We start from the raw sequence: 27946 nt of genomic DNA, 5'->3' as shown, positions 1-27946 counted from the left end.
CCTTGTCTATTAAACATTGGAAAATTTGACTAGTGTTTTGAAGTCCGAAGGGCATGCGAGTGAATTCGTAAAATCCAAATGGTGTGGTCAAGGCTGTTTTGTGGATATCCTCATCTGCTACGGGAACTTGGTAGTATGTCTTCACTAGATCCAAGTTCGAAAAGGTTATCGTGTTCTGTAACCTGATCACAAAATCGTGGATGTGAGAAATAGGGTATCTGCCTGGTGCAGTTTGTGCATTTAGTCTTCTGAAATCGCTGCATGGGCGCCAGAATATACTCTCCGATTTCTGTACCATGTGTAAGGGAGAAGACCATGCGCTTTTTGAGGGTTGATAATTCCCTGTTGTGGCATGTGCTGAAATTCTTCCTTCGCTATTTGATATTTGTCCGGTTTTAAATGTCTGGGGGTGGCATGTACTGATTGTCCGGTCGTTTTAATGTAGTGTTTAGCACTATGCTTGACCGTGTTCATGTTCCTGAATGGCTGAGACAGCTGCGGATATTTTTGGAGTAATCGACGGATAGCTGGGTCCTCAGGTAGAGCTGAACTGATACCTGTTGACTGGTATCGAGTGGAGACTCCTCTAACCACCAATTTCGTTTGATTGTCTGTTAATGTGTGGTTGGTCATGTCCACGGACAAGTTGAATTTCGTCAGAAAATCCACTCCTATTATGGGTGTTGTTACGTTTGTTATGGTAAAAATCGATGTGAAAGTTCACTTCAAGCCGATGTTGATAGTCAGTGATTTATCCCCGAATGTGGACATCTTGGTATCATTGGCTGCTTGTAATTGATACAATTCGGCCGTAATCTTCTGACTGGTCAGCGGTGGGATACGCTTACTTCGGCGCCAGTGTCTATCAGAAAATTATATCCGTGGGTGCTGTCACAGATATAGAAAAGACGACCTTTTACAGAGGGTCCAACGACAGTCGTCGTCTTTACTGGTTGGCATCCTCGTTTCCCTGTTTCGTTCTGTTACTGAAAGAACAAGTGTGGGTACAGCATCGCACATTACTGCTGAATTTGCTATGGTAAAAACAGTGTCCACCCACTCTGTCGCATTCCACGTTTCTACTTCTGCCATCTGCCTTCATTAAATCCTGCATTTGTTTGGACAGCTTCTCAACCATTGCTTTTTTAGCTCAGCTAGCTCTTTGTCTCTTCATTGTATTGGCTGTTGTTGTAGCGAGTTTTCTCAGCGTGCCTGGAGGTTTTCGTGAATCCGGTCTGCTATTTCCGCGAGTTTGTCAGGCTCTGTTCCTTCTGCCATTGGAGGATTTGCACTGTTGATGCTGGTAGTTTATCCAGCCACAAACTCCTCATGATGTTCTCCAACATCTTGTTATCTCCCAAAAGGGTGTGCATGTGACGTAACAACTGCGACGGTGTGCAGTCTCCAAGTTCGACTTGCGTAAAGAGGTTGCATAGCATCGACTTGTACAATAAGCCAGTTCGTTTTAGAATTGCTTCCTTCAGCTGGTCATAAGGGTTTTCTTCTGGTATAGTTTCGAGCAAATCTATTATCATCTCCACGATGTCGGCAGGTAATTTCTCGACCAGGTAAGTGTATCGTGTCCTTTGCGACGTTATCTGCTTTGCATTGAATAAAGCTTGGATTTGGACGAAGCAGGATTTGATGTTGGCTGAGTTATATACCGGGATGTTTAATGATAGGGTGGCTGGAGATATTTCTGAAAGTGACGAATCCATGCTCTTGTTTCGCTTGATTTAATCCCAAAAATGATTTGGAAGCCTTTAAATTGCCGGTCTCTGTTCTTTGCGTAGGCAAGGAGTCAGTGTAGACGGATGTCTGCGGTCCCGGTTTAAATGGGAGAATAACATGATGTGGAACTGTAGGGTTGTAGAAGGAAGTGCATGTTTTAATCTCAAGGTGATACTGTCTTCAACTACGTCCGCCAGAAATATGTTCATTTTACTTTTGTTGTTGTGAGAAAAGCGTGTGGGCGTATTTGAAATTATGTCGTTACTGGAAGAACTTATTTTTGTGTAAATGTGCGGGGAAACTGAAATTATTTGCGCACGAGCATGTGTGCGCGTGCGCATGTGAGTAACAGCACACATTCACCGGTTGATTTTTTCCTATTATATTTCTAGGTATTTCTCCCGCAATACACACTCTCATCTATCTATCTATCTATCTATCTATCTATCTATCTATCTATCCATTCAGTTTTCCTTTCCCTTTCATCTTCCTTCCTCTATTTCTCTGGATTTATCAATTTCTAATATATTTTAACAATTTCATTGTTTAAATTCTTTGTTCATATTATTTAATAATATGAACAAATAATTATTACCTTTCCTCCGCCTTTTTGAAGTTTACTCCCCCCCCCCAGCCCCTGGTCGCATTCACCACTTTCTCTTTTTTTCTCTCTCATTACCGCCTCTTTTTCATCTCTGTACCTCTTCATCATTTTCTCCCTCCCACCATTCTCTATTATAGGTTCTTATTTAGATTTCAATCTAATTAAAAATCACAGAAAAATCTAAAAAAAAAAAAATCACAGAAAAATCTTTATGATGTACGTACAAGTCATGGAACGAAAATGTCATATTTCAAAAATCACGTAAATCGATCGAGTAGTTTTATTTTTTTTAAAAGAAAATCATTTTTAAACGATTTAAAGCGATTAATGTGAAATCGGCAACACTACAAGTTTGATCTCGCAAGTTTAAATTATTGTGGACTTATCTGCTTTTGTTCGTTTTTTTTTTGTAAAGATAGTGAAAAGTCATCTCCCTCTCAGTACAGACTAATAAGTCTCCTGTGTGTTATGAGTAAGTTGCTGGAATCCATATTAAATAGAGAAATAGTCAACCATCTCAGCAAAAATAACCTTCTTAGTGACATGCAATATGGTTTCCGTTCTGCAAGATCTACCGCAGATGTGCTAATGGTTATATCTCATAGGATTAGTGAATCTCTTGACAAAGGCTTCCTTTCTAGGGCAATTGCTCTTGACATATCAAACGCCTTCGACAAGGTATGGCATAAAGGCCTACTTCACAAGATTTCCAGCTACGGTATAAGTGGAAATGTTTTCTCAATCATTAAAACATTTCTCTCCGATAGGCTCATAAGAGTAGTGGTTGATGGTCAGAAATCAGAGGCCCACAGTATTAATACTGGAGTCCCTCAGGGGTTCATCCTGGGCCCAACTCTTTTCCTAATCTACATCAATGATCTCCCTAAACACATACTTAAATCATTCATTGACATCTATGCTGATGACACGACCATCTACGACAACACATTAAAGGCTGTAAATGACAAAGTTCTCACTGATTCTCTCTCCTCTGATCTTGACCACGTGGTTCAGTGGAGGAAGAGATGGCTGGTTACTGTTAATGCATCTAAAACCAAGCTCTATATATCTTTACATCATCAACGCTCTGATCCCCATCTGGCATCAATTGAAATGGATGGCTCTCGTCTAGGAGAAGCCCCATATTTTGACAAGCTTCTGGGTTTGACCTTTACTCCTGATCTGAAATGGAACACATACATCAAGTCTGTTGCCAAGGTCGCTGGAAAGATGGTGGGATCCTTCTACCACTCAAGAAGATATCTCACTACTGATGCAATTCTCTATCTATATAAAAGCCAAGTACGCCCAAGGATGGAATACTGCTGCCATATCTGGTCAGGAGCTACTAAAACCAGCCTATCCTGCCTTGACAGAGTACAAAATAGACTTCGAGGCTTAGTAGGGGATGCCCTTTTCTCTTCGCTGCAACCTCTCTCCCATAGAAAAGACGTTGCGAGCCTATCTTTGTTTGATCGTTATTTTCATGGTAGGTGCTTGTCTGAGCTCCAATCTCTAGTCCCCCCTCGCAAATCTTTTACAAAAAACACTCGTCTAGCTGAAACCACTGTCAATAATTTTCCCCACTCTTTATCTGTACCTAAATCAAAACGCAGATTCCATGAACAAAGCTACTTTCTTAGACCTGCACGCATGTGGAACTCTGTTCTGTCTGTTTGCTTCCCACCTGACTACAACCTGGATATCTTCAAGTCCATCGTAAACAAATTCCTGATGAACGGCCCCCTTAAGTAGACATTTTTATTAAACCCCCACACTAACGTACTGCCACTCATACGGGTTATTGCATGTGCAGTACTGCAGTACTACTGACTGCACATGCAATAACCCGTATGAGTGGCTTCCGGGCCTTGATAAGTGGTTATCACCTTGTAAAAAAAAAAAAAAAAGACGCGAGACAGTTTCTTTTTGCTTATTCATAAATTTGCTTTACTTAGTTAAAAATAAAACTATTATGAACATCGTAAAGATTTTTCTATATTTTTGGTTTTTTAATTAGGTTGAAAAATCCCTTTCTTTTTATCTCCACCTTCCTTTGTCTATTTCTTTAGTCTCTCTCTCTCTGTTTTATTAAGTTCAAATTCTCTGTTTACATTATTATTCCCCTTGCTTCCACCTCTTTTCCATTCATCACTCTCTCTCCTTGCGCGATCAGTAACTCTGTTATCTGTATGTATTTCTCTCTAGAGAGAGATATACAAATAAGACTAAGGGGGGATACTTCCACTCTCTTTAACCCTCTAATAACCTATGTCCCCTTCCCTCTCTCCTTTTGTTACACACTTACCAATTGTTCTCCTTTCGCTTTACCCCCACTTCTCTCTAACATATATTCCTCTCGTCCCCACCCTCTATTATATTCCTACCTCTTTCTTTCTCTCCCACCTTTCTCCGTCTAGTTTTTTTTTCACCGTATTATCACAAGGAAGTCTTGCAGACGTCTTACAGGATGTCATGGCCATGAATTTAAGAAATCTTTTCCAGGACTTTAATCCGAGGTTTGTTTTATTTTAAGACACATTATCATCTATTACGTATACATAGATCCGTCATTCTTTTTTGTTATTATTAAAACTGATAATTTTAAGTAAAAATGGACGTATTTCTCGCATTTCTTTTTTTTTTTTTACATCGCTCTCTATAAATAGTGCTAATTTCAATATAGTTTTTTTACTCTATATTTTTCTCTTAAGGACGAAAACGTTAAGTTTTGAAAGCACAGTGAGTATAACAACAAAAGCAATAATAAATCGTTTAAAGTTAATATTTAAAGAAACTATTTCTTATTAAAATAAAAATTTTATTTCAATTAAGTAACATTACTATTTTTGTTAGTACGGATGTCCATCCATCAGTGCTATAAAAACTTATTTATTTTTCAATTTAAAAACCCTGACTAATCACAATTTTATTACTACTACATCTTTTTAAAAGCACGCTTTTGTTTTTATAAACACCCAATACTGTGTTTTGAAAATATACGAATATTATTTTATTTTAAATACTTAAGATTTTAAACTAAAAAAACCCAAAACAAAACAAAAAACCCCAAAAAACTGAATTGCAAAAATAAAGCGATATTTTTATACTTATGCGGAGAAGGTACCGTGCTATTTTTTAAATGGTATTTTCAAGTTTTACGGTATTTTTTTAATTAAATTGTTAGGTGAAAGTATCGCATAAAACACCCTGTCTATGTTAAGAATGTGTTTCTAGTCATTTTGTTTTCAGCACGCCACCTCTGCATAGGTTACAACTCTTTTTCTTAAAAAAAAAACAAAAACAAATACACAAGCACCAAAAAATATATTTTAATTGATAAAACGGTTCTTTTACAGAATTTGGACCAAACAGTTAAAAAAAAAAAAAAAATATATATACCTGAAACTAAGCGTAACTTACGTTTACTTCCGCAAAAGTCGGTTTGGTTCTGTTCATATTCTGTAGAAGCACATGTAAAAAGAAAAAAAGAAAAACACACCCAAACTCTCATTTAAGAGTCAATTTTATTCGTGATTTCATTAATTTATTACAGAAAACAAAACAAATTGTTTACGTTGAAGCGTTAGTAGTTTTAATATTATCTTGACAATCTATATAAATATAAACAAAATGTTGAAGATTTGTATATTAATTATATGCCTTTTGACCATCCGTACACATAGCACTTGCTTGATTTCTTATGTAAATATAAATAAATGTATTTTTACGATTATTTATTTAGTTTCCTTTGCCTAATTAAAAAGAAATAATTCTATTTTTTTATTTTATATTTTATTTTCATTTTAATGTTTTACTGCAAGAAAAGTTTACTTTTTTATTATAATATAATTATTATAATTATATCGTGAATTTTGCATTTCATTTTTTATAAAATGGAAGGTTAATTCTTACTTCAGTCACATCAATTATTTCGGATGAATTCCGCATGGTTTCAGCATTTCTCTTGAACAATTAAAAAACATGTGTCACTTAAACCATGTTTTAGTAAAAAACGAACAAAAAACAAAACAAAAAAAAAACAACAACCCAAAACAAACCAACAGAAAAACAAAACACATTGCACTAAGGTTGCTTATAATTACACATGAAAAAACGCGGAAATGAAAAGCCAACCAGAAAAATAAAGTCACTCACTCTCTTTACACAAACCTGAAACCAGTTCATTATTTACTAGTTAAGCATAGGGAACCTTTTTTTTTTTTTTTTTCTATATGTGTGTTATTGTATCTTAACCTAGTTTTATTTATTTATTTACTTATTAGGATATACAAAACAAAAACAATTATGGTACTCGTGCATTTTTTTTTTATTACCGTGCCGGATGCTAGTGCACTTATTAACCCGCCCTATTTTTTTTAAAAAATAGTATTTTCAAGTTTACTTAATTTTATATCTTTTATTAAATTGTAAGGGTAAAGTACAGAATAGGTACAAAACACCTTCCTCTCCCCATGTTAAGAATGGCTTTCTAAATGTTATTTCAACACGGATCAATAAGTGCACTGCACTACTAGTGCACTTATTGGGGTACTAGTGCACTACTAGTGCACTTATTGGGGTACTGTGCACTGCACTAGTACCCCATGCTGAAATAATGTTATTTTGAAAGCCATTCTTAACATGGGGAGGGTGTTTTGGTAACTGTTCTGTGTTTGTGAAAAATACCCAAAATGCATAAGCACCACGATTATCTTAGCGTTTTCCTGACAAACTCCTCTGCAGAGAGACACTCGGGGATAACGTCTAGTAGACATAATGAGACCATAACATTTAATGCTACTAAAAATAAGCTGCTTTCCTTTAATTTTTTTTTTTTTACATAGGCGGCACCACTTATAAAGGCCGATAGGCCACTCAAGGATAAGGGTTAAAGAGTGTACAGTAGTCAAAAGGACAATAAAGTACTCGATAGTAATGAAAGTTCGGTAAATTTGTTAACTTCAGTGGAACGGCTCATCAGAAACTTGTTCACGTTGGACTTGAAGACAACCATATTATAGACAGCTGGAAAGCAGGAAAACGGAAGACAATTCCACAGGCGTGCAGTTGTTCTAAGAAAGAAGCTTTGTTCATAGAATCTATGTTTAGGTTTAGGCACAGATAAAGAGTGGGGAAAATTATTGATAATGTTTTCAGCTAGTCGAGTGTTTCTTGTGAAAGTTTGGCGAGGGGGGACCATAGATTGAAACTCAGTCGAACACTTTCCATTAAAATAACGATAAAGCAGAGACAAACTCGCAACATCTCTTCTGTGAGATAGAGGTTGCAAGGAAGAGAAAAGGACATCTCCCATCAGGCCACGGTTACAAAGAACGTTCTCAACCAATGATTGCCATGACGTATAACACCCTACTTGAGAGCCAATCTTTCAAACTACTTGGCCTAACATTCACAGGCAACATGAATTGGAACAAATATATTGAGGACATTGCCAAGGCTGCTGCAAAGAAGGTGCAAGAAAATTGCTCATACCAAGGAGCATCCTATATCTTTACAAAACCACAGTTCACCCATGCAAGGAGTAATGTTGCCACATCTGGGCTGATGCCTCTACCACTAGTCTCTCATTCTTAGAGAGGGTCGAAAAAGTCTCAAACCTAATAGGTCCCGCACTGTCGACCGAGCTCTATTGTTCCATTGGTGCAATGTTGCCTCCCTGTGACTCTTTTAAAAGTACTTTAATAGAATGTGCGCCAATAAGCTTGTAACACTTATGCCCCCCCCTCAATGTACATTCATCCGACTAACTGAACAAGCAGCAAAATCCCACCTCTTCACTGTTGACATACCTAGATGCCAGAAAGCCTTCTACTTTAATGGTTTCTTTCTTTGGACTGCTAGACTTTGGAATTCCTTCCCCGTTTCTTGCTTCCCCGATAGTACTAAACTGCAGAAGTTTAAATGTAATATGAACAGACATCTTGCTGCTCAACTACCCACAGTCCTCAGTTAGACATGACCTCAAATAGTAGCCCTTATGTTTATAGTGACAATAATAGAAAACCTAAGTTATTTTTCTCTTATCTAATCTTTTTTTGTAAAAATGTTGACTATATTTTCCTGATTGCCTTTTTTTCCAGTTATATTATCATTTTGTTCTAGCTAGGGATGAGATGTCCTACCGAATATATTTCAACCGAGAGATCTTTTAAAGATTCTAATTGTTCCTTTAAGTGCTGTTGTTTGTATCGCTTATATGCTAGGCTCACTGGGTATTTTTTATTCATTTATTTTTTTTAATCATGTTCACCCCTTACATATCACCACTTGAACGTAAGGGACTACTATTTAGGGCCATGTCCAGGAAAGATTAACAAGATATTTGTTTATGTTACATTTAAACTTCTGCATATCAGTACAGGAAGGGAATTCCAAAGTCTAGCTGTTCGAGGGGGAAAAACTATTAGAATAAAAAGCTTTCTGGCATTTAGGGACATCAACAGTGAAGGGGTGAGATCTTATTGCTAAGCGGATATGTCGGGGGGGGGGTACAAGTGAAACGAGTTCATCAGAACACATTCCATTAAAATATTTGTAAAACAGGTAAAGTGATGCAAGATTGCGGCGATGGGACAGGGGCTGGAGCTTAGTTGATAAAGTGGGACTGATTAGGTTGACAACTCTTTTTTGGACGTTATCTAAGACGGAGAGATTAGTGGTAGATGCACCAGCCCAGATGTGGCAACAATACTCCATGCATGGGCGAATGGTGGCCTTGTAGAGGTACAGGATACTCTCAGGTGTGAGTAATCTTCTAGCTCAATAGAGGGAACCTACCTTCTTTGCAGCAGCCTTTGCAATGTCCTCTATATATTTGTTCCAGTTCATATTGCCTGCAAATGTTAGGCCGAGGCGTTCGAAGGTAGAATTCTCAGGTAGGGTGTTATTTGTCATGGATATAGGTGGTTGGAGAGGCGTCTTGTAATTGTCAAAGGAGGGTATTTTACCATTTCACACAAAACTTGTTTTGACTTTTTTTTTTTTTTTTAAAATGTTATTTTGCTTTTTACTTAAACAGCATTTAAATAAAAAATAATGTATGTGAAAGTAATGCTGAATCTCATTTCACTTTAAATAACTTATGTGACTGAAATAGGAATTGACCAACTGGAAATTATTTGATAACGTCCGTAAAGAAGCAATATGGCTAAAACATTTTTTATATCAAGATTAAACACAGCAAAGATGATCTAATCACCTTTCCGATGTTCTGATTATCATAAAAACCCTTGACCCTTCCAAGGCATGTGAACCAACCAGATCTTATCCCTGCTATATAGTAATAAATAAATTGTAATAATGCCACAAACAATCGTTTCTCAAAGAATCTAAAGGTGTGTTCTCTCTGCTACCAGCGCATGAAAACTGGAATACAACACAAGAGCTGCGACTTGTTTTATGGAAAAGAATGTGACAAGCTCACACGAAGTGGTGAGATTAAACGAGTATGAAAGGAACCAAACTTAAACAGACAGTTAGAATCTTAAAAAGATGTCTCGGTTGAAATATGATAGCAGATGAATGTCTGGCATCTGGTAAAATGCCCACTCTCCAAATTGAACAAACTAAAAAATTTGAAAACAAAAGGTGGAGGGGGGGGCAGTATTTTGTTTATGTCTGATTGGTAAACATCAATCGGCTCATTTTCATGTGTGGAAACTTGACTATCGTCAGATAGGTTGATTCCACTTTGAGAAAAATTCTGAACCCTAGCGAACAGAAATGATCTACTGAGCTGGTCCTTAGCCTCTTAAAACTCTATAACAAATGCAGAATCTTGCTTCCCTGATAGCTGTAAAAATTGCTTCCATGGAACCAGTTTTCAAGAACTGACCCACAAAATTATCACCCCCATCTCCTTTTTGCTCTTCACTGAAATCTTTGAGTCGTTAATCAATCTCATGAAATTTCACCACTTTGAAAATGCAAAACTTTTCTCATGGCAACATTATGAATTTGCCATCCCATTACCAATCGGTAACATAGGTAATCTGTAATTCACCAGTAAAGATATCTATTAATTAATGTAGAGACAAGGTCTATGTCTGTGGTATCGAAGTCAACTAGTGGAAGTTTTTTTCAATAACAGCTGTAGAGTGCGATGCTATTGATGGGTTCTGAATGAGAATGTTGCTGAGACCAGTGATGTGTGCATTAATGAAGAGGAAGGTATTTTTGTTAATGTCAGAATTTCTAAACTATCAGAATTTATGTTGCAGATTTTTTTCTTTCTCCGTGCATTTTTCGTTCACTTGAAAGTGCTGTCTTGTTTAATCATTTCCTACAAATTTGCTTTGGATGCACAGAAGTTGGAGACAAAACCCCTATTTGTTCTTTTTTATTTTTACAAGGTGGTTACCACTTATCAAGGCCCGGAAGCCACTCGGGGATAAGGGTTATTGCATGTACAGTACATTAGTGTTGAGATTTGATAAAGTGTCTTACTTAAGGGTGTGGTTCATCAGGTATTTTTGTTCAACTTGAAGACATCCAGGTTGTAGTCAGGTGGGAAACAGGCAGACGGAACAGTTCCACAGGCGTGCACTTCTAAGAAAGAAGCTTTGTTCATGGAATCTACGTGTTGGTTTTGGCACAGATAAAGAGTGGGGAAATCTTTTGACAGTGGTTTCAGCTAAATGGGTGTTTTTCGTGAAAAATCGGCGGGGGCGGGCAGGAATTGGAGCCCAGACGAGTACTTGCCATGGAAGTAATGATAAAACAAAGACTGGCTCACAATGTCTCTCCTGTGGGAGAGAGGTTGCAGGGAAGAGAAAAAGGTATCCCCCATAAAGCCTATTTTGTACTTTGTCAAGGCAGGATAGTATTTTAGTAGCTCCTGGCCAGATGTGGCAACAGTAGTCCATCTTTGGACGTACTTGGCTTTTATACAGATAAAGAATTGCATCAGCAGTGAGATATCTTCTGGAGCGGTCGAAGGATCCCACCATCTTTCCAGCGACCTTGGCAACAGACTTGATGTACGTGTTCCATTTCAGGTCAGGAGTAAAGGTCAAACCTTATCAAAACATGGAGCTTACCCTAGTCGAGAGCCATCCATTTCAATTGATGCCAGATGGTGGATCAGAGTGTTGATGATGTAAAGATAGGAGCTTGGTTTTAGATGGATTAAAAGTAACCAGCCACCTCTTCCTCCACTGTACGACATGCTCGAGATCAGAGGAGAGAGAACCAGAGAGAACTTTGTCATTTACGGCCTTTGATGTGTTGTCATAGATGGTCGTGTCATCAGCATAGATGTCAACGAATGATTTAAGTATGTGTTTTGGGAGGTCATTGATGTAGATCAGCAAGAGAGTTGGGCCCAGGATGGACCCCCTGGTGGACTCCAGCATTAATACTGAGGGCCTCTGATTTCTGCCCATCAACCACTACTCTTATGACCCTATCAGAGAGAAATGATTTAATGATTGAGAAAACATTTTCAGTTATACTGTAGCTAGAAATCTTGTGAAGTAGGCCTTTATGCCATACTTTATCGAAGGCTTTTGATATGTCGAGCAATTGCCCTAGAGATTTTTTTCTGGGGATATTTCATGTTGAGGATTTGGGATTTGTGGAACAGATCAACAGACTTGGTCAGAGCAGGACAGAGAGGGAAAGCAAGAGAGAAATAGATAGGAAATTTTTTTTTTTTTTTTTTTAGCACATAAGGTAAAGCCGTAACAATTACCCACTAGTATGGCATCGAGAGGCCTCAACAGAATCCATTCACCAGATGGCAATACAGCAGCCCCAGTACTGTGCACCTGCTGATAGGACAGCCTCCTTAGTGGTTAATCTTAAAGATAAGCTTAGATTTGATGACTTCAGAAGAAAATTAAATCTGGACAGTATAGGAATAGGCAGAACAGAAAATTTCGATGTTATTGCCGCATTGAAAGAATGAATTTAGAGTTAGTAGATGTTTATCAGTTTAGGTAGTGGCTAGTTGGCAGCGGAACGCTAAGGAAAACGTCTAAGGAAGTGATAAGATTGTGTTTAAAAAGAGGAAAAATAAAGACCTGGCCAGAAATAGGTTAGTTTAGTAGTTAAGAATCAAGATGAGAATAAGAATCCCAATCGACTGACAAAAAACAAAAGAACTGATTTCGATCGACACCAGTTTGACCTTGACATTTGTGCATGCCCTCTGTAAACAAATATAAAATAACAGCTATGTTCAGACATTTGCAACCAAAATTTATTTTTTGTAGAGTGCGTTTTTTTTTTTTTTTTCACATTTTAAAATTTATATTTACAAAATCTTTTAAAACTATTTAAGCCAAATACATGGCAAATTTTTAATGTAAGGAACAAAATACATTTTAATAAAAAAAAAAAAATATCAATTCAGAGTGCCTTATTTTGGAGAGCTTATTCCTCCCCAAATGGAAACCATGGATTGGAATGACAGATTTTTCTTTGCTTAAAAAACAGAATGCCGGACATTAAAAAGTTTGGTTCAAATAGTTTTATTCAAGTTTTGGGTCAAAGTACCAACTAACGACTTAACCTTTTAAAAGATGATTGTTAGGGGTATTTGGCTCTGTTTTGAACGAATATCACATTTAAAATTGTCGCCGACAAGTAGTTTTCATGATATTAAGAGCTTTATCCAATGTATTCCCTATTGTTATCACTGATCGGCATGATGGTGTTTTTGTGCACACAAACTTAAAGAGAGGGAAACAAAGACCTGGCCATAAATAGTTGAGAAGTTAATTCCTAAAAGCTGCCACATGCATGCCAAAATGTAAAATGGATGTTTGAATCAAATATGGTCATTGTGATGACTTCAAATGAATGGCTTGGAACACTGATTTTTTTTTTTCTGTGAACCATCGCATAATGTTCCTATTTCCAATGCCTCCCCACGGGACACAGTTTGACACCAGGGTCGTTTTTTTAACATGGAGAAAAGGAACAAAAATAAAAATTGTCTCAGTCGTGAAGGATTTCTCCTCCACTGACAGAGAACAAGAAATTTAAGTGCAGCATCTGAAGAACAGATACTACACTTTGATCTTGTCCCGAAGACCAATGTTGTCGACCAGTCTGATAGAGATGTCCGTCTTGTTTACGATGATCCATAAAGAACTGCCAGCATTGCGAACAAGTAGTGGGTATTTTCATAATGTGTTTTATCAAACTTACTGTTGTGTTCAGAGAAATCGTGATGTCAGGATGTCTTCCTCGAACTCTCTAATCTGTTTAAGGATCTATAAAGTGCAATAACTTTTTTTTCATTTAGAGTTATTTCCCCTTTAATCGCTATAAGACCCTCGATCAACCCAACTAGCAGCAAAATTCTCAACCTTTCAACGCAGAAATATCCAGATGCAAGAAAGCTTTTCTAATAGCTTCTTTTCTCGGACCACTCGACTTTCCTTCTTGGCTACCTGATTTCTTAATTGTACCAGTATGCAAAAATTTAAATGTAATGTGAACAAAGATCTTACTATACATCTTCCCACTTAGGGTGTCCTCTATAAATCGCACTCCTAATAACAGTAACCACTTGTGTCTCTGTGGCAATATGCCTTGTTTGAGGGGAATATCACCCCCCCTCCCTCCCCCAGGAGCAATGTCACTTAATCATTGTATGGCTCTCTGATGTTATTTACTTCCATCTTGATGGTTTGACTTTTAGTAAGTTTTTATTCTTTAATTTTTGTTTTTGTTTTTTAGACCCCCCCCCCCCAATCTGTGACAAAGGAGAGATTGGACCTAGTAATTCACTATCATTCGTCTGTTTGCACTTTTCTCAATAACCATGCCCTGGATGTTTTGAAAAAATTTTGCACCAACATTAGTCATGGTGAAAGTAAATTTTTGCCAGAACGTATTTTTCAGAATAACTCTGGTTCCCCCACCCCCTCCAGGGACAATTATAAAGGTAAAATTGTCATCCAAATCGTTCATCTGTTCATACTTTTCTCAATAACCATAATTGGATTTTTCTGAAAATTTTCGCAAACATAGTCATGATAAAAGTAAATTTTTTTTCCTTGTGGAGGTGGAGGGGCTCTGCATGCTCGGCTTGTTTTTCTTTCTTGCTTGCTTCTTTCATCATTCTTATTCAAACGAAATCCAGTTCACTTTTATCTTATGTTCAGTATCTAACAAAGATGGCGTGGTTTAGAGAAAATAAAAATATTTACAAGAGAAATCTGAACTTAATGGGTCCTTGCCAACACTAAGTCATTACACCTAGTTGTATATACAATAAAAACACTAAGTTGATAACATCTCAATGACTTTGTCTCTTCTGATGCAAAGCAAACGTAGCATGAGGTACGGTACCCGGGTTGCACAATTCAGGGTGTGGCCTTTCAAGAAGAAAACTTTAATCATAGATATCTGCAAAAGAAATGTTAAAAATCGTTAACATCAGAACACTAAGAGACAACATTTAATTACATCTTTATAACACTAAAACTTTGATAGTTTTATTTGCTTGTTTGCACATAAAATGTTTTAAATGGTGGGAGGAAGGGCAAATGAGACATTAAGTCCTAAGATATAGGAGGAGTAGTACCAGCATGGGAGAGTAAGATGATGTCAATTATAAAGGAGAAAGTTGGAGTTAGCAACCTAAGAGGAGAATAATAGAATGATGTAAGTACTTCTGCAGTTTATGGACCATGCTATTTTTTTAGATAGAATTTTTAAATTAAAATTTTTACAGTATCTTTTTTGTTTATTAAATTGTTAGGTGAAAGTATAGAATAGTTAAGGAAGTTCCCTTCCTTCCCATTTTAAGAATGGCTTTCAGCATGGTCCATAAACTGCACAAGTACCAAATAAACAAAGTAAAACATTTACAGAACATTTGAAAAATAAATGGTAATATATTGTTCAGGGCTGGTAGCATGAGTACACCTGGATCCTCATTAATTACCAGGCAGCTCTGAAGGAGTCTTCTAGTCTATTATATGATTAGAGGTTGTATGCCTGTGTCTGGCTAAAAGTCAGGAACTATATAAGATACACTTTACATCATCAAAGTCTATGTAACTCTGGCCTAATTATGGAAAATAAAACTAATATTTATTCCCTTGAACTTGCCAACGACCAAATTGCTTTTTATTCTTAATAGTTTAACAAAACCAAAACCAAAAAGCGTTCTTGGCCTTGGGCAAGGATTAAAATGTAGTATCTGTCTGATGCTGCACGTTTTTGTCTCTGTCAGTGCAGGAGAAATCCTTCATGATTGATACATTTATTTTTGTTACTAACCAAAGTGCCCTTCTTGGGGAGCTGGTTTCTCCCCCACATTAAAAACCGGCTTTGTGCCTAACTCTGCCCTTGTAGGGAGGCAAGTAAACAACAAAAAAAAGCACTGAAACTAGGTTAAGCAACCAATCAGCTTTCTTTTACTTTTTTTAAATCTTTTATTATATTGAACCAGTTGTGAGAAGGAAAGTTTTAGAATAAAGATGCTACACACATTTAAGTCTCTTTTTTTTTTTTTTTTTTTTTTTTTTTAATGTTCCTCCCTCTTCCCCCCAAATGCCGGGTATACCTGCTGGTATAGTATAAGAGACAATTTCTAGATTTTTGCATTGAAGAATTTGCTTCTGATATCGGAAACGTCATTCGTATGCAGAATGTTGTTTAATGCTCATTAATTTTAACTGATTTATTTAATCTGTCTTTTACAATATATATATATATATATATATATATATATATATATATATATATATTTAGTAATGTGATTAATAATGTTTCCTGTATTTTAATTAAACTAGTAATTTCACTATTACATTAAAATACACTCTGCTCTTTTGACTATTGTTCTAATCTCCTTTATATATATATATATATATATATATATATATATATATATATATATATATATATATATATATTATATATATATATATTTTGCGTCTCATCCACTCTAGAGTGGATGAAATGTGGAATATTCAGTGTAACTTAAATACCATATATATTTATAACTTACTAACTAGCTCTACCTATGTATTGAGCACTATTGAAGTAAATACTTAAAGTTTATGTATAAATTTATACTTTCGTATATTAATTTTATGTGATTAAATGAAGTAGTTTTATATATATATATATATATATATATATATATATATAAAGTTTTCAGTAATGTTGAATCTTGATCAAGAGTTTGGGTTATTTGCATATTTCTGGGAGCTTGAGGGCAAAATTTTACCACCCATCATAGTTTTGAGACTAGGAGTCATTGATTATGTTGGGTTCAGTCTTTTTACTCATGACTAATGAAAACAAATTTGTATTTCATCAGCATTAAATCCCTGAAGGCCTGTGACATTCACCACAGATCTGCTGCTACTGGAAATTTGTGATAGGTTTTTTTAAAAAATTGCAATAGATTTTTTTATTAAAAAGTTGTCTTTTTAATATAAAATATTTTTTTATTCAGAACATTATCTACTGTAGCATCTTAAAACAGCATGGTCATTTTGGTGCAAACTGACCTCTGAAAATATATTCAACTCCTTTTATGATGTTTCAGCAGGCTCTTTATCTTTTGTCGATCAGTGAACAGCTAGTTAAAATTTCTATTGCTTTTTGACTTGCACACAATCACATTTAACATGTCTTACAGAGATCTATCTGGCATTACCGGTGTGACATTTTTTTTTTCAACACACACACACCTCCAAACACCCAGGCAATACCGGGCACTGATTCTAGTGCATAATACAACTAGAGCTCTTAATTTAGCATCGGTATTCAGATCATAGGTATTCCGAAATCCAATCCATATTTCTTCCAAAACACTATTAACAGACAATTGTTTTTGCCCATTTTCCAAAGTAAACATTTTTATGTTATTATAGTTATTCACAAAGAGTATTTGCCACAGTTCAGGTGAAAAATCAAAATGCACTGAATATTCATTTAGTTCATACATTTTTAATTTCTATATCTTTTTTTTTTTTTTTTTTTTTTTTTTTCACTCAAATCGACTAACTTTTTTTTTTTGTATTTAAATTGTTTTTTCTCTGAAAATATGAAAAGTTATTTTTCTTTTCTGTGTCTCTTTCTATCTGTACAGCCAGTTCTTGGTATTCTCAAGTCTGTTGGTATTTTCCATGTTATTTGCTCTGCGATTGGATGGGACTATCCAGTGGAGTTATTGGGTCGTTTTCCTCCCAATATGGTTATGGAAGGTGATGGTGGTGGCAGGGGCATCCGTCGGAAGTTACATTTGGTGGCGCAATCCACAATACAGGTAAGTTTTAAAATTATTTCTTATTTTACTTCAGTATCTGTTTGTCTCCTATTCGCTCTCCTCCCCACAAGGCAATAGTTGGACATTAGATCGGTTTTTAAAGCTGAGAATCTAATTACTTAAGAAGGGGTACTCTGGACTAAAAAAAAAGCAAAACAAAAAAAAACTTTTTTAAATTGTTTCGATCTGAGAATTTAAAACAAATATCTGAAAGGCCGGATAATGTTTCTGTGAGCAACTTTCTTGAAAAGCCACTGATTAGGTCTCAATGAATATTTTTAGTAATAGTTGGTGAGCTAACATTTTTCCTAACTTCTGGTGTGACTGCGACCAGAAGCAGTGACAGGGTAATTCAGTTCTTTCGCTTTTTTTCTCTCCTGCCTACATCTCTGATGTGCACATACTCTTTTTTTTTTTTTTTTTTTTTTCCCTTGATTGTTCTTTTATTTAACAGTTATTGAAAAGATTTTTCGGTCTTATTTTAATTAAGAATTGTTGAAATTATTATTTATTTTATTTTATTTTTTTTAAAGAATTGTTGAAAACACTTTAAAAAATATTTAAAAACTATTTTGGGAATAATATGCATTGGATACATTTTTTTTATGTTTGAAATTTTATTTTGATTTCAATAATTTTATTTTTATACTTTCATAAACATATGTTACATGAATTCAAATAAAACACCTTGTATTTAAAAAAAAAAAAAGAAAGATTAGTTTTATAATTTCATAAACATTTCTTATAAAATTTCAAATAAAATAAAACTTTTTTATTTTTTTTTAAAATTTTATTAATAGTACAAATAAAGACTAATTATGTTATTTTTATCTTTTTATAATTTGAATTTTTATTGTGTACTTTTCAATAATATCCTTTTCTTATATTTTATTTCAATAAATCACTTCACAATAGAAATCCTGAAGAACAATAAAAGTGAAATTGATTTGCTTTGGCACAGCTTCTGGTAGCAGCCATGCCAGAAGCTAGGAAGTATGTTAGCTGACTATAATCACATTTTACCAAAAATGATCCATGTCTGGTAAAATTTAAATTTTTGATAAGCAAGTCCTCAATGGCTTCCTCTTGAAACATGAATAGTAGAAACTGTAAATTATGCTTAAAAAAATATCAAATCATAAACTTAAAAAAAAAAGTCTAGGGATACGGCCATCTTTACTTGGAATACTGCAGCATTACAGATATATGGTTTTCCTTATTGGTGAATTACAATAGGGGAGATAACCGGTGATAGTATCACAGAGGGTGTTAAATTTACAGAAATCTATTTCAATTAATGTCACTTTACTTGCATTTCTTTTCACCCAATGAATGTTAAATACATCTTTAGACCATACCTCGAAACTTAAATCTTATAAAATGTAAAAATACACTTGTGGAAGTGATTTATAGATTTTATTTTGTTTTAGTGATAGTTTAAAATCAATAAATATTTATCATTACCAACAATGGAAAATTAAATTTTAAACAAAAAAAATATTAATCGTTTGTGGGGGACCCGTGTGCACTTTAGTTATCGGTTGTATAGCTGGATCCCCCTTTGTAGACAGCATGTATAAACCGGTTACTGGAATAGGCTGTGTGTATAAACCGGTTACTGGAATAGGCTGTGTGTTTGGATAGTTGGAGGTCGTCGTTTGCAGATCGTACAGCATAATGAAAAAACAATCAACAATAAGGGCACGTGCTACGAATACATTTAAGACCTTAAAATGAAGCACGCTGAAACAGGATCATATATTTATATATGTACAAGGAACACTTATTTACATAGAAAGGTTACGAATGTTACAGAGCGTTTGTGTGTTTATAAACTAGCATGCATACGTGCATAAATGTATGCAAGAGTTCACCGAAGCATATGTTGGAAGTTTACTATGTGGGTAAGAGTTTGTTTATACGAGTTTCATTCTTTCCTTGAGAAAGGTCAATGCCCTGTCGAGGCGTAGATGTAATTTGCATGCCACTCACATTTGAGGTTTCAATTGAAGGAAAACACATGTTGTTAGCTTGATGTCTCGAGTGGGAAGAGAAAGAAGAGAGAAAACGAAAGAGGAAATAGAGCGCCACCTGTTGGCAAAGCGGAGGTTATCACAAGGGAGACAACTGATGCGTTGGTTAAAAGGTGTATGCAAGGATGTGTGTGCGGTTTGCTTAAATGCATGTTAGATTAAAAGGCATGGTCCTATATGGCATCTGAAAATAAGCACAATTTTTTTTTTTTTTTTTTTTTTTATATTCCGATATCCTAAACAATTCGGAATTTTACCATTCCTGATTTTGATTAATCGTCTCAACATTAGAAAACATGTAGCTAAACACACACCTCTACACATATAAACACATTGTCCACACATTCGTCTTTTTTTTTTTTTTATACAGTGATCACCACTTATCAAGGCCCGGACGGAAGCCACTTAGGGATAAGGGTTATTGCAAGTACATTACGTTAGTGTGGAGATTTGATGAAGTGTTTACTTAAGGGGGCGGTTCATTAGGAATTTGTTTACATTGGACTTGAAGACATCCAAGTTGTAGTCCGGTGGGAAGCAGGCAGACGGAACAGAGTTCCACAGGTGTGCAGTTCTAAGATAGAGTGGGGGGGGGTTGACACTAAGCATGATGCCAAAGAAATTAATTTCTAAATTCTGCTATTTTTTCTTCATTTGATAGTATTTTTATTGATACATTTTTTTTTTGTCATTATTTCAATGTAAACATTATTTGTTTCATGATTGCTTTGTCTTGTTTTAAAAGCAATTAATTTCTTTTTCAGAATCGAAGGTGATGGCTATGTACAGTACAAGGCCATGGTCATTTGTACTGGGATGCATTTGTTGCTGCTTATGTTTGAAATTCTTGCCTGCGACAACTTGGAAAGTCGGAATCACTCTTGGATTTTAGTCTTTATCCCACTCATGTTTATGTCTGTTGTATCAATTGGCATATGTATTTGGGCTGTAAAGAATGAACGATCTTTTGAGGTGAGTACTTCCTTCCCATTATTCACTCTGTAGGAAGGAGAGTTCTACTATGGCTTTAAGAATAAAAGACCAAGTTAATACTTTTATTCTAAACTAGCTGTCCTGACCTGGCATTGCCCAATAGTGTATTTATTTACAATTTCTTTTGCTTTATTTATTTATTCATTTTTTTTTTTTCGATCGAAGAAAAATAATTCTTTATAAAGGGTTATGTCCTTTTTAATTTTTTTTTTAAATTCAAAAATAATTTCAATCAAGACAGTATTTTCGGGGGAAAAAAATAGATTGTATTGTATGTTTTCTTGTAAACGAAATGCTACAACAACCCACAAAATTAAAAACTGACAAGTTGAAATCAAATATTGATTTTTCTAGGAGGAAACAAAAGTGATAAAGACTGACTTTACTCTATATATTAGATTTAAAGTTAAATTAAAAATGTCTTAAAAAATATCTAGAGTAATCTAATTATATTTAAAGTATTTCAGGAATGAATTATAGTAGTTATTTTCCAGATTGTTTTCATTTTGGTTATCTTCACATTTCAGTCTATGTGGCTTTCTTCAGTCATACATTTTGTCATAGTCTGTAACCTTAAGTTCAAACTAGACCCATTATTTAAAGTAATCCACTTGTGTGAATATCACCAAGATGTGAACTATAATCCAAAACGTGTAAATAATGTAATCACTCTGAGATTCACTTCAATTTCTTCTTCCCATTCATATGAAGCAGTTTAATAAACAACTGATAGTTGGTTTGGGTTTTGTCTTCTTTGAATGTACATATTAATATCGCTGTCACTTAAGGACTTAGCTAGTTAGTTACATGTTGGTGATAACTAGGGCTTGAAACTGACTTTATAAGTAAAACCAAAACCAATTTGCTCAAACCAATTTTAATGTTTGTTGTTTCCGCTTTTCATGGAACATTTCTGTTATTTTGTGCAATTGAAACATATCGCAACATGTGAATTTCTTACCTTCCTCATATTTCAAATCAGCGCTTCATCATTTCCATCATTGACCCCTATTGAACTCTTTGACTTTGAAGGTTACAGGCATTTATTTAGAGCACTCTAAGTAAACCTTGTTAATCATAAATCAAGTGACTTTTCTTTTTTTTTTTCCATTGAGTGTATGTAATAACCAATTCGAGATTATTTTTTTGTCTGTTTCATGAAATAGATTGCAACATATCATCTCCATCTCTCTTCACCCATACCTAAGATCAGTGCCATGTCATTTCCTTCAATTCTGAAGGATTACAAAATTTAATTAATAGCAGGCCAAGAGAATGCTGTTTTAAGGCTGGTTATTGTGTGAAACGATAGTGACTGATTTATACATGTCATATGCAATATTGAGTGACTGATTGTGTGAAATAAACATTTCCTGATCTTGGTGACAATCTTGTTACAAAAGCATATTAAAAAATAACAAAATTAAAGAAAAATTTGTATGGTGTATGTACCCGTGATGAAACAAAGATATATTTCAAAATCACGTAAATTGATCAAGTAGTCTTATTTTTATTTAGAAAATTTTTTAAGCAATTAATGGAAATTTGTAGGTATTACAACATAAATGTTGCAAAATTAAATTAAGTAATTTTATTTATTTATTTTTATTTTTTATTTTTTCAAATGGCAGACAAGACAGCTGCTTTATTCTGTTACTCATAAAATTTGATTTTCTTATTTAAAAAGAAAACTACTTGATCAATTTATGTGATTTTTGGAATATATTTGTTTTATCTTGGGTATGTATATCATACAGCGTTTTTTGTTTTTATTTTTTTAATATAGGGAGAATTTTGGACAAAAATCTAAACATTTTACGTAGATTCATTCTTCTACAAGTCAACTTTTTTATTCTACAGCAGTGCAAAAAATTTAATATAAATTTTATTAGCTCAGCAGAAAACTGCACACAAATTAAAATAATTCTCCAATTATTTTAATAAATTAAAATTGTTACTCTGGTTTTCTTTTATTGCTTATTTTATCTTATTTGTTTTTTAACATGGAATGTGAACAGACCTGAATAGTTAAAATGTTACACTCTTATACAGTCAGTGTTAAATGTTTTTAAATACTTAATGCATTGCTGGAAGGATTTTTACTGTGAAACCCTTCAGCTCTGTTATTGTCCTCTTGATGGCCTTCGCACCTTCAAAAGTAAGTAGATTCAATAACCTAATCTGCTAATTCTTTTGCCCATACAGGGCTCTACATTACGACTAGAAATAATGAAATGCTTATCTTTTGGTGATTGTATTTCTTTCACTGATACTCTTGCAAGGCTCACTACTGAGTGAAAAATATCTTCAACTTTTTTTTTTTTTTTTTTATAGAATGAGCAAAGTCGAATTATTTAAACCATAAAAGGTTTAACAAAACAATATACTTTTTATAACAAAGGCTGTTTTAAAAAAACATCTGAGGAAAGTCGAATGTTTATACTTTCAGGTACCAACACATGTATATGTTTAGAATTACACTTTAAAAAAAAATACAAAAAAAATCTTTATGATGTAAATACTCGTCACAGAATGAAGATGCCATATCTTAAAAATCATATGGGTTTGGCTAGTAAACGAAAATATTTAGTTGTGAAAGGTCAACTAAAGATAAATTTGTCCGTAGAGCTCTGCCATAGCTTGCATGACACACACTGTCCAGTTATTTTTAAGGCATATGTTGTATAATCATTTCTTCAAAAGTGAAAATTTACAGTTCTTTAAAATAACCTTATTCTTCACTAGATGAATTTTCAGATGTTACCGAGGTCGCCCACTTCAACTTTCATTATTTTTGACAACTGTTTCCACACTCTGCATAGCTTGCATAGGGTTTGTTTATACCAGTCAAGGCTATGTCCTCGACAATGTCTGACAATGGCTTTGTAGCTGTTGGGCTAAGGTATAGTTCTGTTCAGTCCTAGGAGTTCCAGTTAGTTTCTTGCCAATTGCCTGAGGTACTGGGACTGCTCACTACTGCTGTTTTAACTAGTACACTGGCTTTTCAAAATCACATCGGACCTTGTATGTAACCTTCTGGCAAGGAGGTCGATAAGCATAAGTAAATATACAAAATGAATGTGATCCTTTAACCTTCAGAAGTTTCATATTCACTCCCAACGCGACGCTAAGCTGCTTGGACAATGTTGCATAAAGTTGATTCTGTTAGTAGCGGAACTGCAAAGAATGTTTGCAAAACTCTGACAAAGTGTAGAAGTCGTTCACCATTGTCACCAACAAGAAACGGCTTGTTTGCTGTATGAATTCTCTGAAGTTGATCCTAATGATTGTAAAGAATACACTGCATGCTCTTCTTGGACTCCACCCTACCAACGTCTGTAGTAACACCACTTTGTGTGTCTTTATTTTTACACAGGAATACCTGCTTATCAAAGCCCGGAGGCCACTCGAGGATAAGGGTTAATAGGTATACATAAGTCAATGTGATTATAGCATAGTAAACATAAGTAGTGGGAATTTTGTAAATTGGATTACTTAAGAGGACGGTTCATCAAGAACTTGTTTACGTTGGACTTGAAGACAATCAGATTGTAGTCAGCTGGAAAGCAGGCAATCGTAAGAGTTCCACAGGTGTGCAGTTCTAAGAAAGAAGCTTTGTTCATGGAATCTGCATTTAGGTTTAGGCACAGATAAAGAGTGTGGGATTTGTAAACCTAATTTCAGCTTTGTAGCTGATCAGCTGAGAAAGTTATGAATACATGAGATAGCTTAACAAAATGTTTTTCCCAGGCAACATCGCCTTTAAACATACATGCTCTATCCAGGATATTGAGCACTTTGTATTGACTAACTTATACTTCTTACTATATGTGATACTATATTAGTCCCCCGATTTCGGAGAGGGACCTATGTTTTCAGGGGTGTCCGTTAGTCCGGACTATTGTCAGATAACTGTCTATTAGTTTTTCCTGAAATTTTGCCACAAATTCTATTTCATTAAATAGATGTGCACAGTAAAAAAAAAAAAAAAAATTTTTATAAAAATTCCCGTTGCGCTCTCAGGGTCTCAAGAGGTAAAAAAATGTCCCAAAATGGCCCAAAATGACACATTTTGCCCCGTAACTTTTGATCCATCCATTAAATTTTTTTTTAAACTTAGCCAAAATGTGCAGCCCATTGTTCTTAATATAAATCCAGTATGGGTGACCCTGGCAAAATTCTGGTTCGCGATCCAGGGGACTCTTAGTGCTAAAAATGACACTTTTTGTGGCTCTTTTTTCATATTTCTCCACAAAAACTTGATGTCTGACTATATAGTGGTTTTTCAGTGTTCAACTCAACTATACATGTGTAAAGGCCTGAAACTGCACCGTTATCCATTTACACTGGGATTCCGCATCTCCAGAGGCTCAAGAGTTCAAAAATGCCCCAAACTGGCCCAAAATGACACTTTTTGCCCCATAGTGCTTGATCCATCCATTAGATTTTCCTGAAATTTGCCCAAAATGTGGGGGCTATTGTTCTTAATATAAATTCAGTATGGGTGACCCTGGCAAAATTCTGGTTTGTGAGCCCGAGAACTTTTAGGGCTAAATAAACATGCCTTTTTGGAGGTCTTTTTTTTTTTTTTTTTTTTTTTTTTTTTTTTTTTTTTACATTGAGGTCACCACTTATCAAGGCCCGGAAGCCACTCGGGGATGAGGGTTATTGCGTGTACAGTAATCAATGAGATAGTATCATAGTAATCATTAATATTGGATATTTGATAGTGTCTTAAGAGGGCGGTTTGTCAGGAATTTGTTTATGTTGGACTTGAAGACCTCCATGTTGTAGTCAGGTCGGAAGAGTTTCACAGTCGTGCATTTCTGAGAAAGCTCTGCTCATGGAATTTACATTTGGATTTAGGCATAGATAAAGAGTGGGGAAAATTATTGACAGTAGTTTCAGCCAGATAGGTGTTTCTTGTGAAAGATTGGCGAGGGTATGAGAGATTGTAGCTCAGACGAGCACTTGCCATGGAAAGAACGATAAAACAAAGACAGGCTTGCAACATCTCTTCTGTGGGAGAGAGGCTGCAGGGAAGAGAATAGGGCATCCCCCACTAAGCTACGAAGTCTATTTTGTACTCTGTCAAGGCAGGTGATTTTTAACAGCTCCTGCCCAGGTGTGGCAACAGTATTCCATCCTTGGACGTACTTGACTTTTATACAGATAGAGAATTGCATCAGTAGTGAGATATCTTCTGGAGCGGTAGAAGGATCCCACCATTTTCCCAGCATCCTTGGCAACAGACCTGATGTACGTGTTCCATTTCAGATCAGGAGTAAAGGTCAAACCCAGAAGCTTGTCAAAACCTGGAACCTCCCCAAGACAAGAGCCATCCATTTCAATTGATGCCAGATGGAGATCAGAGCATTGATGATGTAAAGATAGAAGCTTGGTTTTGGATGCATTAAAAGTAACCAGCCACCTCTTCCCCCACTGTACCATTCGCTCAAGATCAGAAGAGAGAGAATTAGAGAGAACCTTGTCATTTATGGCCTTTGATGTGTTGCCATAGATGGTCGTGACATCTATGCTGATGACAACAAATGATTTAAGTATGTGTTTAGGGAGATCATTGATGTAGATCAGGAAGAGAGTTGGGCCCAGGATGGACCCCTGAGGGACTCCAGCATTAATACTGTGGGCGTCTGATTTCTGCCCATCAACCACAACTCTTATGAATCTATCGGAGAGAAATGATTTAATGATTGAGAAAATATTTCCAGTTATACCGTGGCTGGAAATTTTGTGAAGTAGGCCCTTATGCCATACCTTATCGAAGGCCTTCGATATGTCAAGAGCAATTGCCCTGGAAAGGAAGCCTTTGTCAAGAGATTCACTAATCCTATGAGATATAACCGTTAGCACATCTGCTGTAGATCTTGCAGAGCGGAAACCATATTGCATGTCACTAAGAAGGTTATTTCTGCTGAGGTGGTTGACTACTTTATTTAATATGGATTCCAACAACTTACTCATGACACACAGGAGACTTATTGGTCTGTACTGAGAGGGAGATGACTTTTTACCTGAATTCTTAAATACAGGGCATACTGATGAGGTTTTCCAGGGTGTTGGAAAGCACTTCTCCTTAAGGCAACGCTTAAACAGTTTGGTAAGTATGGGAGCAAGTTCTGGTTGGAGCTTTTTCAGCACTATAACTGGAATGCCGTCAGGGCCTGTTGCTCTACTGGAATCAAGGTTCTTGATTAGCTTGGCGACCTCATGCACAGATTTTTGTATATTGCATAGTGTGTTGGCTGTTATAGGAGGAAATACGGAAAAGCTCTTTTTTCATATTACTCAAGAACTTGATATGTATGTCTATATAGTAGTTTTCCATGGTGCTGAATTCAAATATACATGTTTTAAGGTGTGAAACTGCATCGTTTGTCCATTTTCACTGGGATTCGGCATTCCCAGGTGCTCAAAAGTGGTCACAAATGCCCCAGAATGTCAAAAAATAACACTTTTTACTCCATAACTTTTGCACCATTCATTAGATTTTTCTGAAACTTGTCGAAAATGTGAAGCCAATGTTGGCACTTCACACTTCTCACATTCATCATTTCTTCACTATTTTTTGTGGTGTTATCTCATATGCAGCACAAGAGGGGGACCATGCATGCGCGGCTTGTTATTCATATTTTCACACGCAGACAGCACTATATTTTGTCTAGTAATACCAACATAATGAAAAAAAAAATAACAAAGAAAGTCTCTCTTAGGCAGTCCTGTGTTTAAACACAGCTGCTCTATCTAGGAAATTGAGCACTCTTTAGTAACTATGTACCAATGTATCTTTTCAAATAATTTATACATCATAATTGTAACATTCTATTGTATCTTATAATCTACAGAAGCTAAAAGCATAACTTTTTTTTATATCTTTTGTTTTTTTATTTTTTCTTAAGTTAAATTACCTGTATCTGTAGAATTAATAAAACTCTGAACCTTGCTTGCATCTTGTCTTCGACAATCGGGCAGTTCCATCTTTTAAAAAAGGATGACAGGTGAATTTATATAATTATAAATAAATATGTGTATGGGCGTGGCTCATGTATGGCATAATCATGGTGACACACCAGTTCTCACCAGATCACCGAAGTTAAGCAACATTGAGCCTGCCCAGTACTAGATGGGTGACCATTTGGGAAGGCTAGGCACTGTATGTACCTTCTGGGAAGGTTGGGCGTGAGGTCAGCACCCTCACCCTGTAAAAATAACTCCTCGCTACAAAAGCATCTACAAAAGTTGTAGATGGCCTATGCCCCTCCAGGGAGGCTCAAGGGCTATGGATGGGTGTGGCTCAGAGGC

At 35.5% G+C, this 27946-nt stretch overlaps 2 protein-coding genes across 4 annotated transcripts in view; one reads left to right on the top strand and one right to left on the bottom strand.

Annotated features, from left to right (window-relative positions):
- Positions 1-1238: 1238 nt before the first annotated feature.
- On the bottom strand, positions 1239-1718 carry LOC145262156 (uncharacterized). Its single transcript, XM_080119806.1, has one exon. The coding sequence runs from the start codon at positions 1716-1718 to the stop codon at positions 1239-1241; it is 480 nt and encodes a 159-aa protein (XP_079975932.1).
- Positions 1719-4590: 2872 nt separating this feature from the next.
- LOC145258105 (transmembrane protein 185B-like) overlaps positions 4591-27946 on the top strand; it is a 60571-nt gene continuing 37215 nt past the window's right edge. The window contains exons 1-3 of one of the 3 annotated variants that reach the window (XM_080115849.1): positions 4591-4854; positions 17421-17597; positions 20395-20602. In XM_080115849.1, the coding sequence (XP_079971975.1) occupies positions 4607-4854; positions 17421-17597; positions 20395-20602 (633 nt within the window). In that variant the 5' untranslated portion in view covers positions 4591-4606. The remainder of the gene's footprint in view (positions 4855-17420; positions 17598-20394; positions 20603-27946) is intronic. The other 2 variants (XM_080115858.1, XM_080115865.1) reach the window with 2 other exon arrangements.

Source organism: Euprymna scolopes, chromosome 3 (assembly GCF_053919585.1).
Source record: "Euprymna scolopes isolate OS-2025 chromosome 3, ASM5391958v1, whole genome shotgun sequence".
Lineage (NCBI taxonomy): Eukaryota > Metazoa > Mollusca > Cephalopoda > Sepiida > Sepiolidae > Euprymna > Euprymna scolopes.
This window is presented reverse-complemented; position numbering and strand designations above follow the sequence as displayed.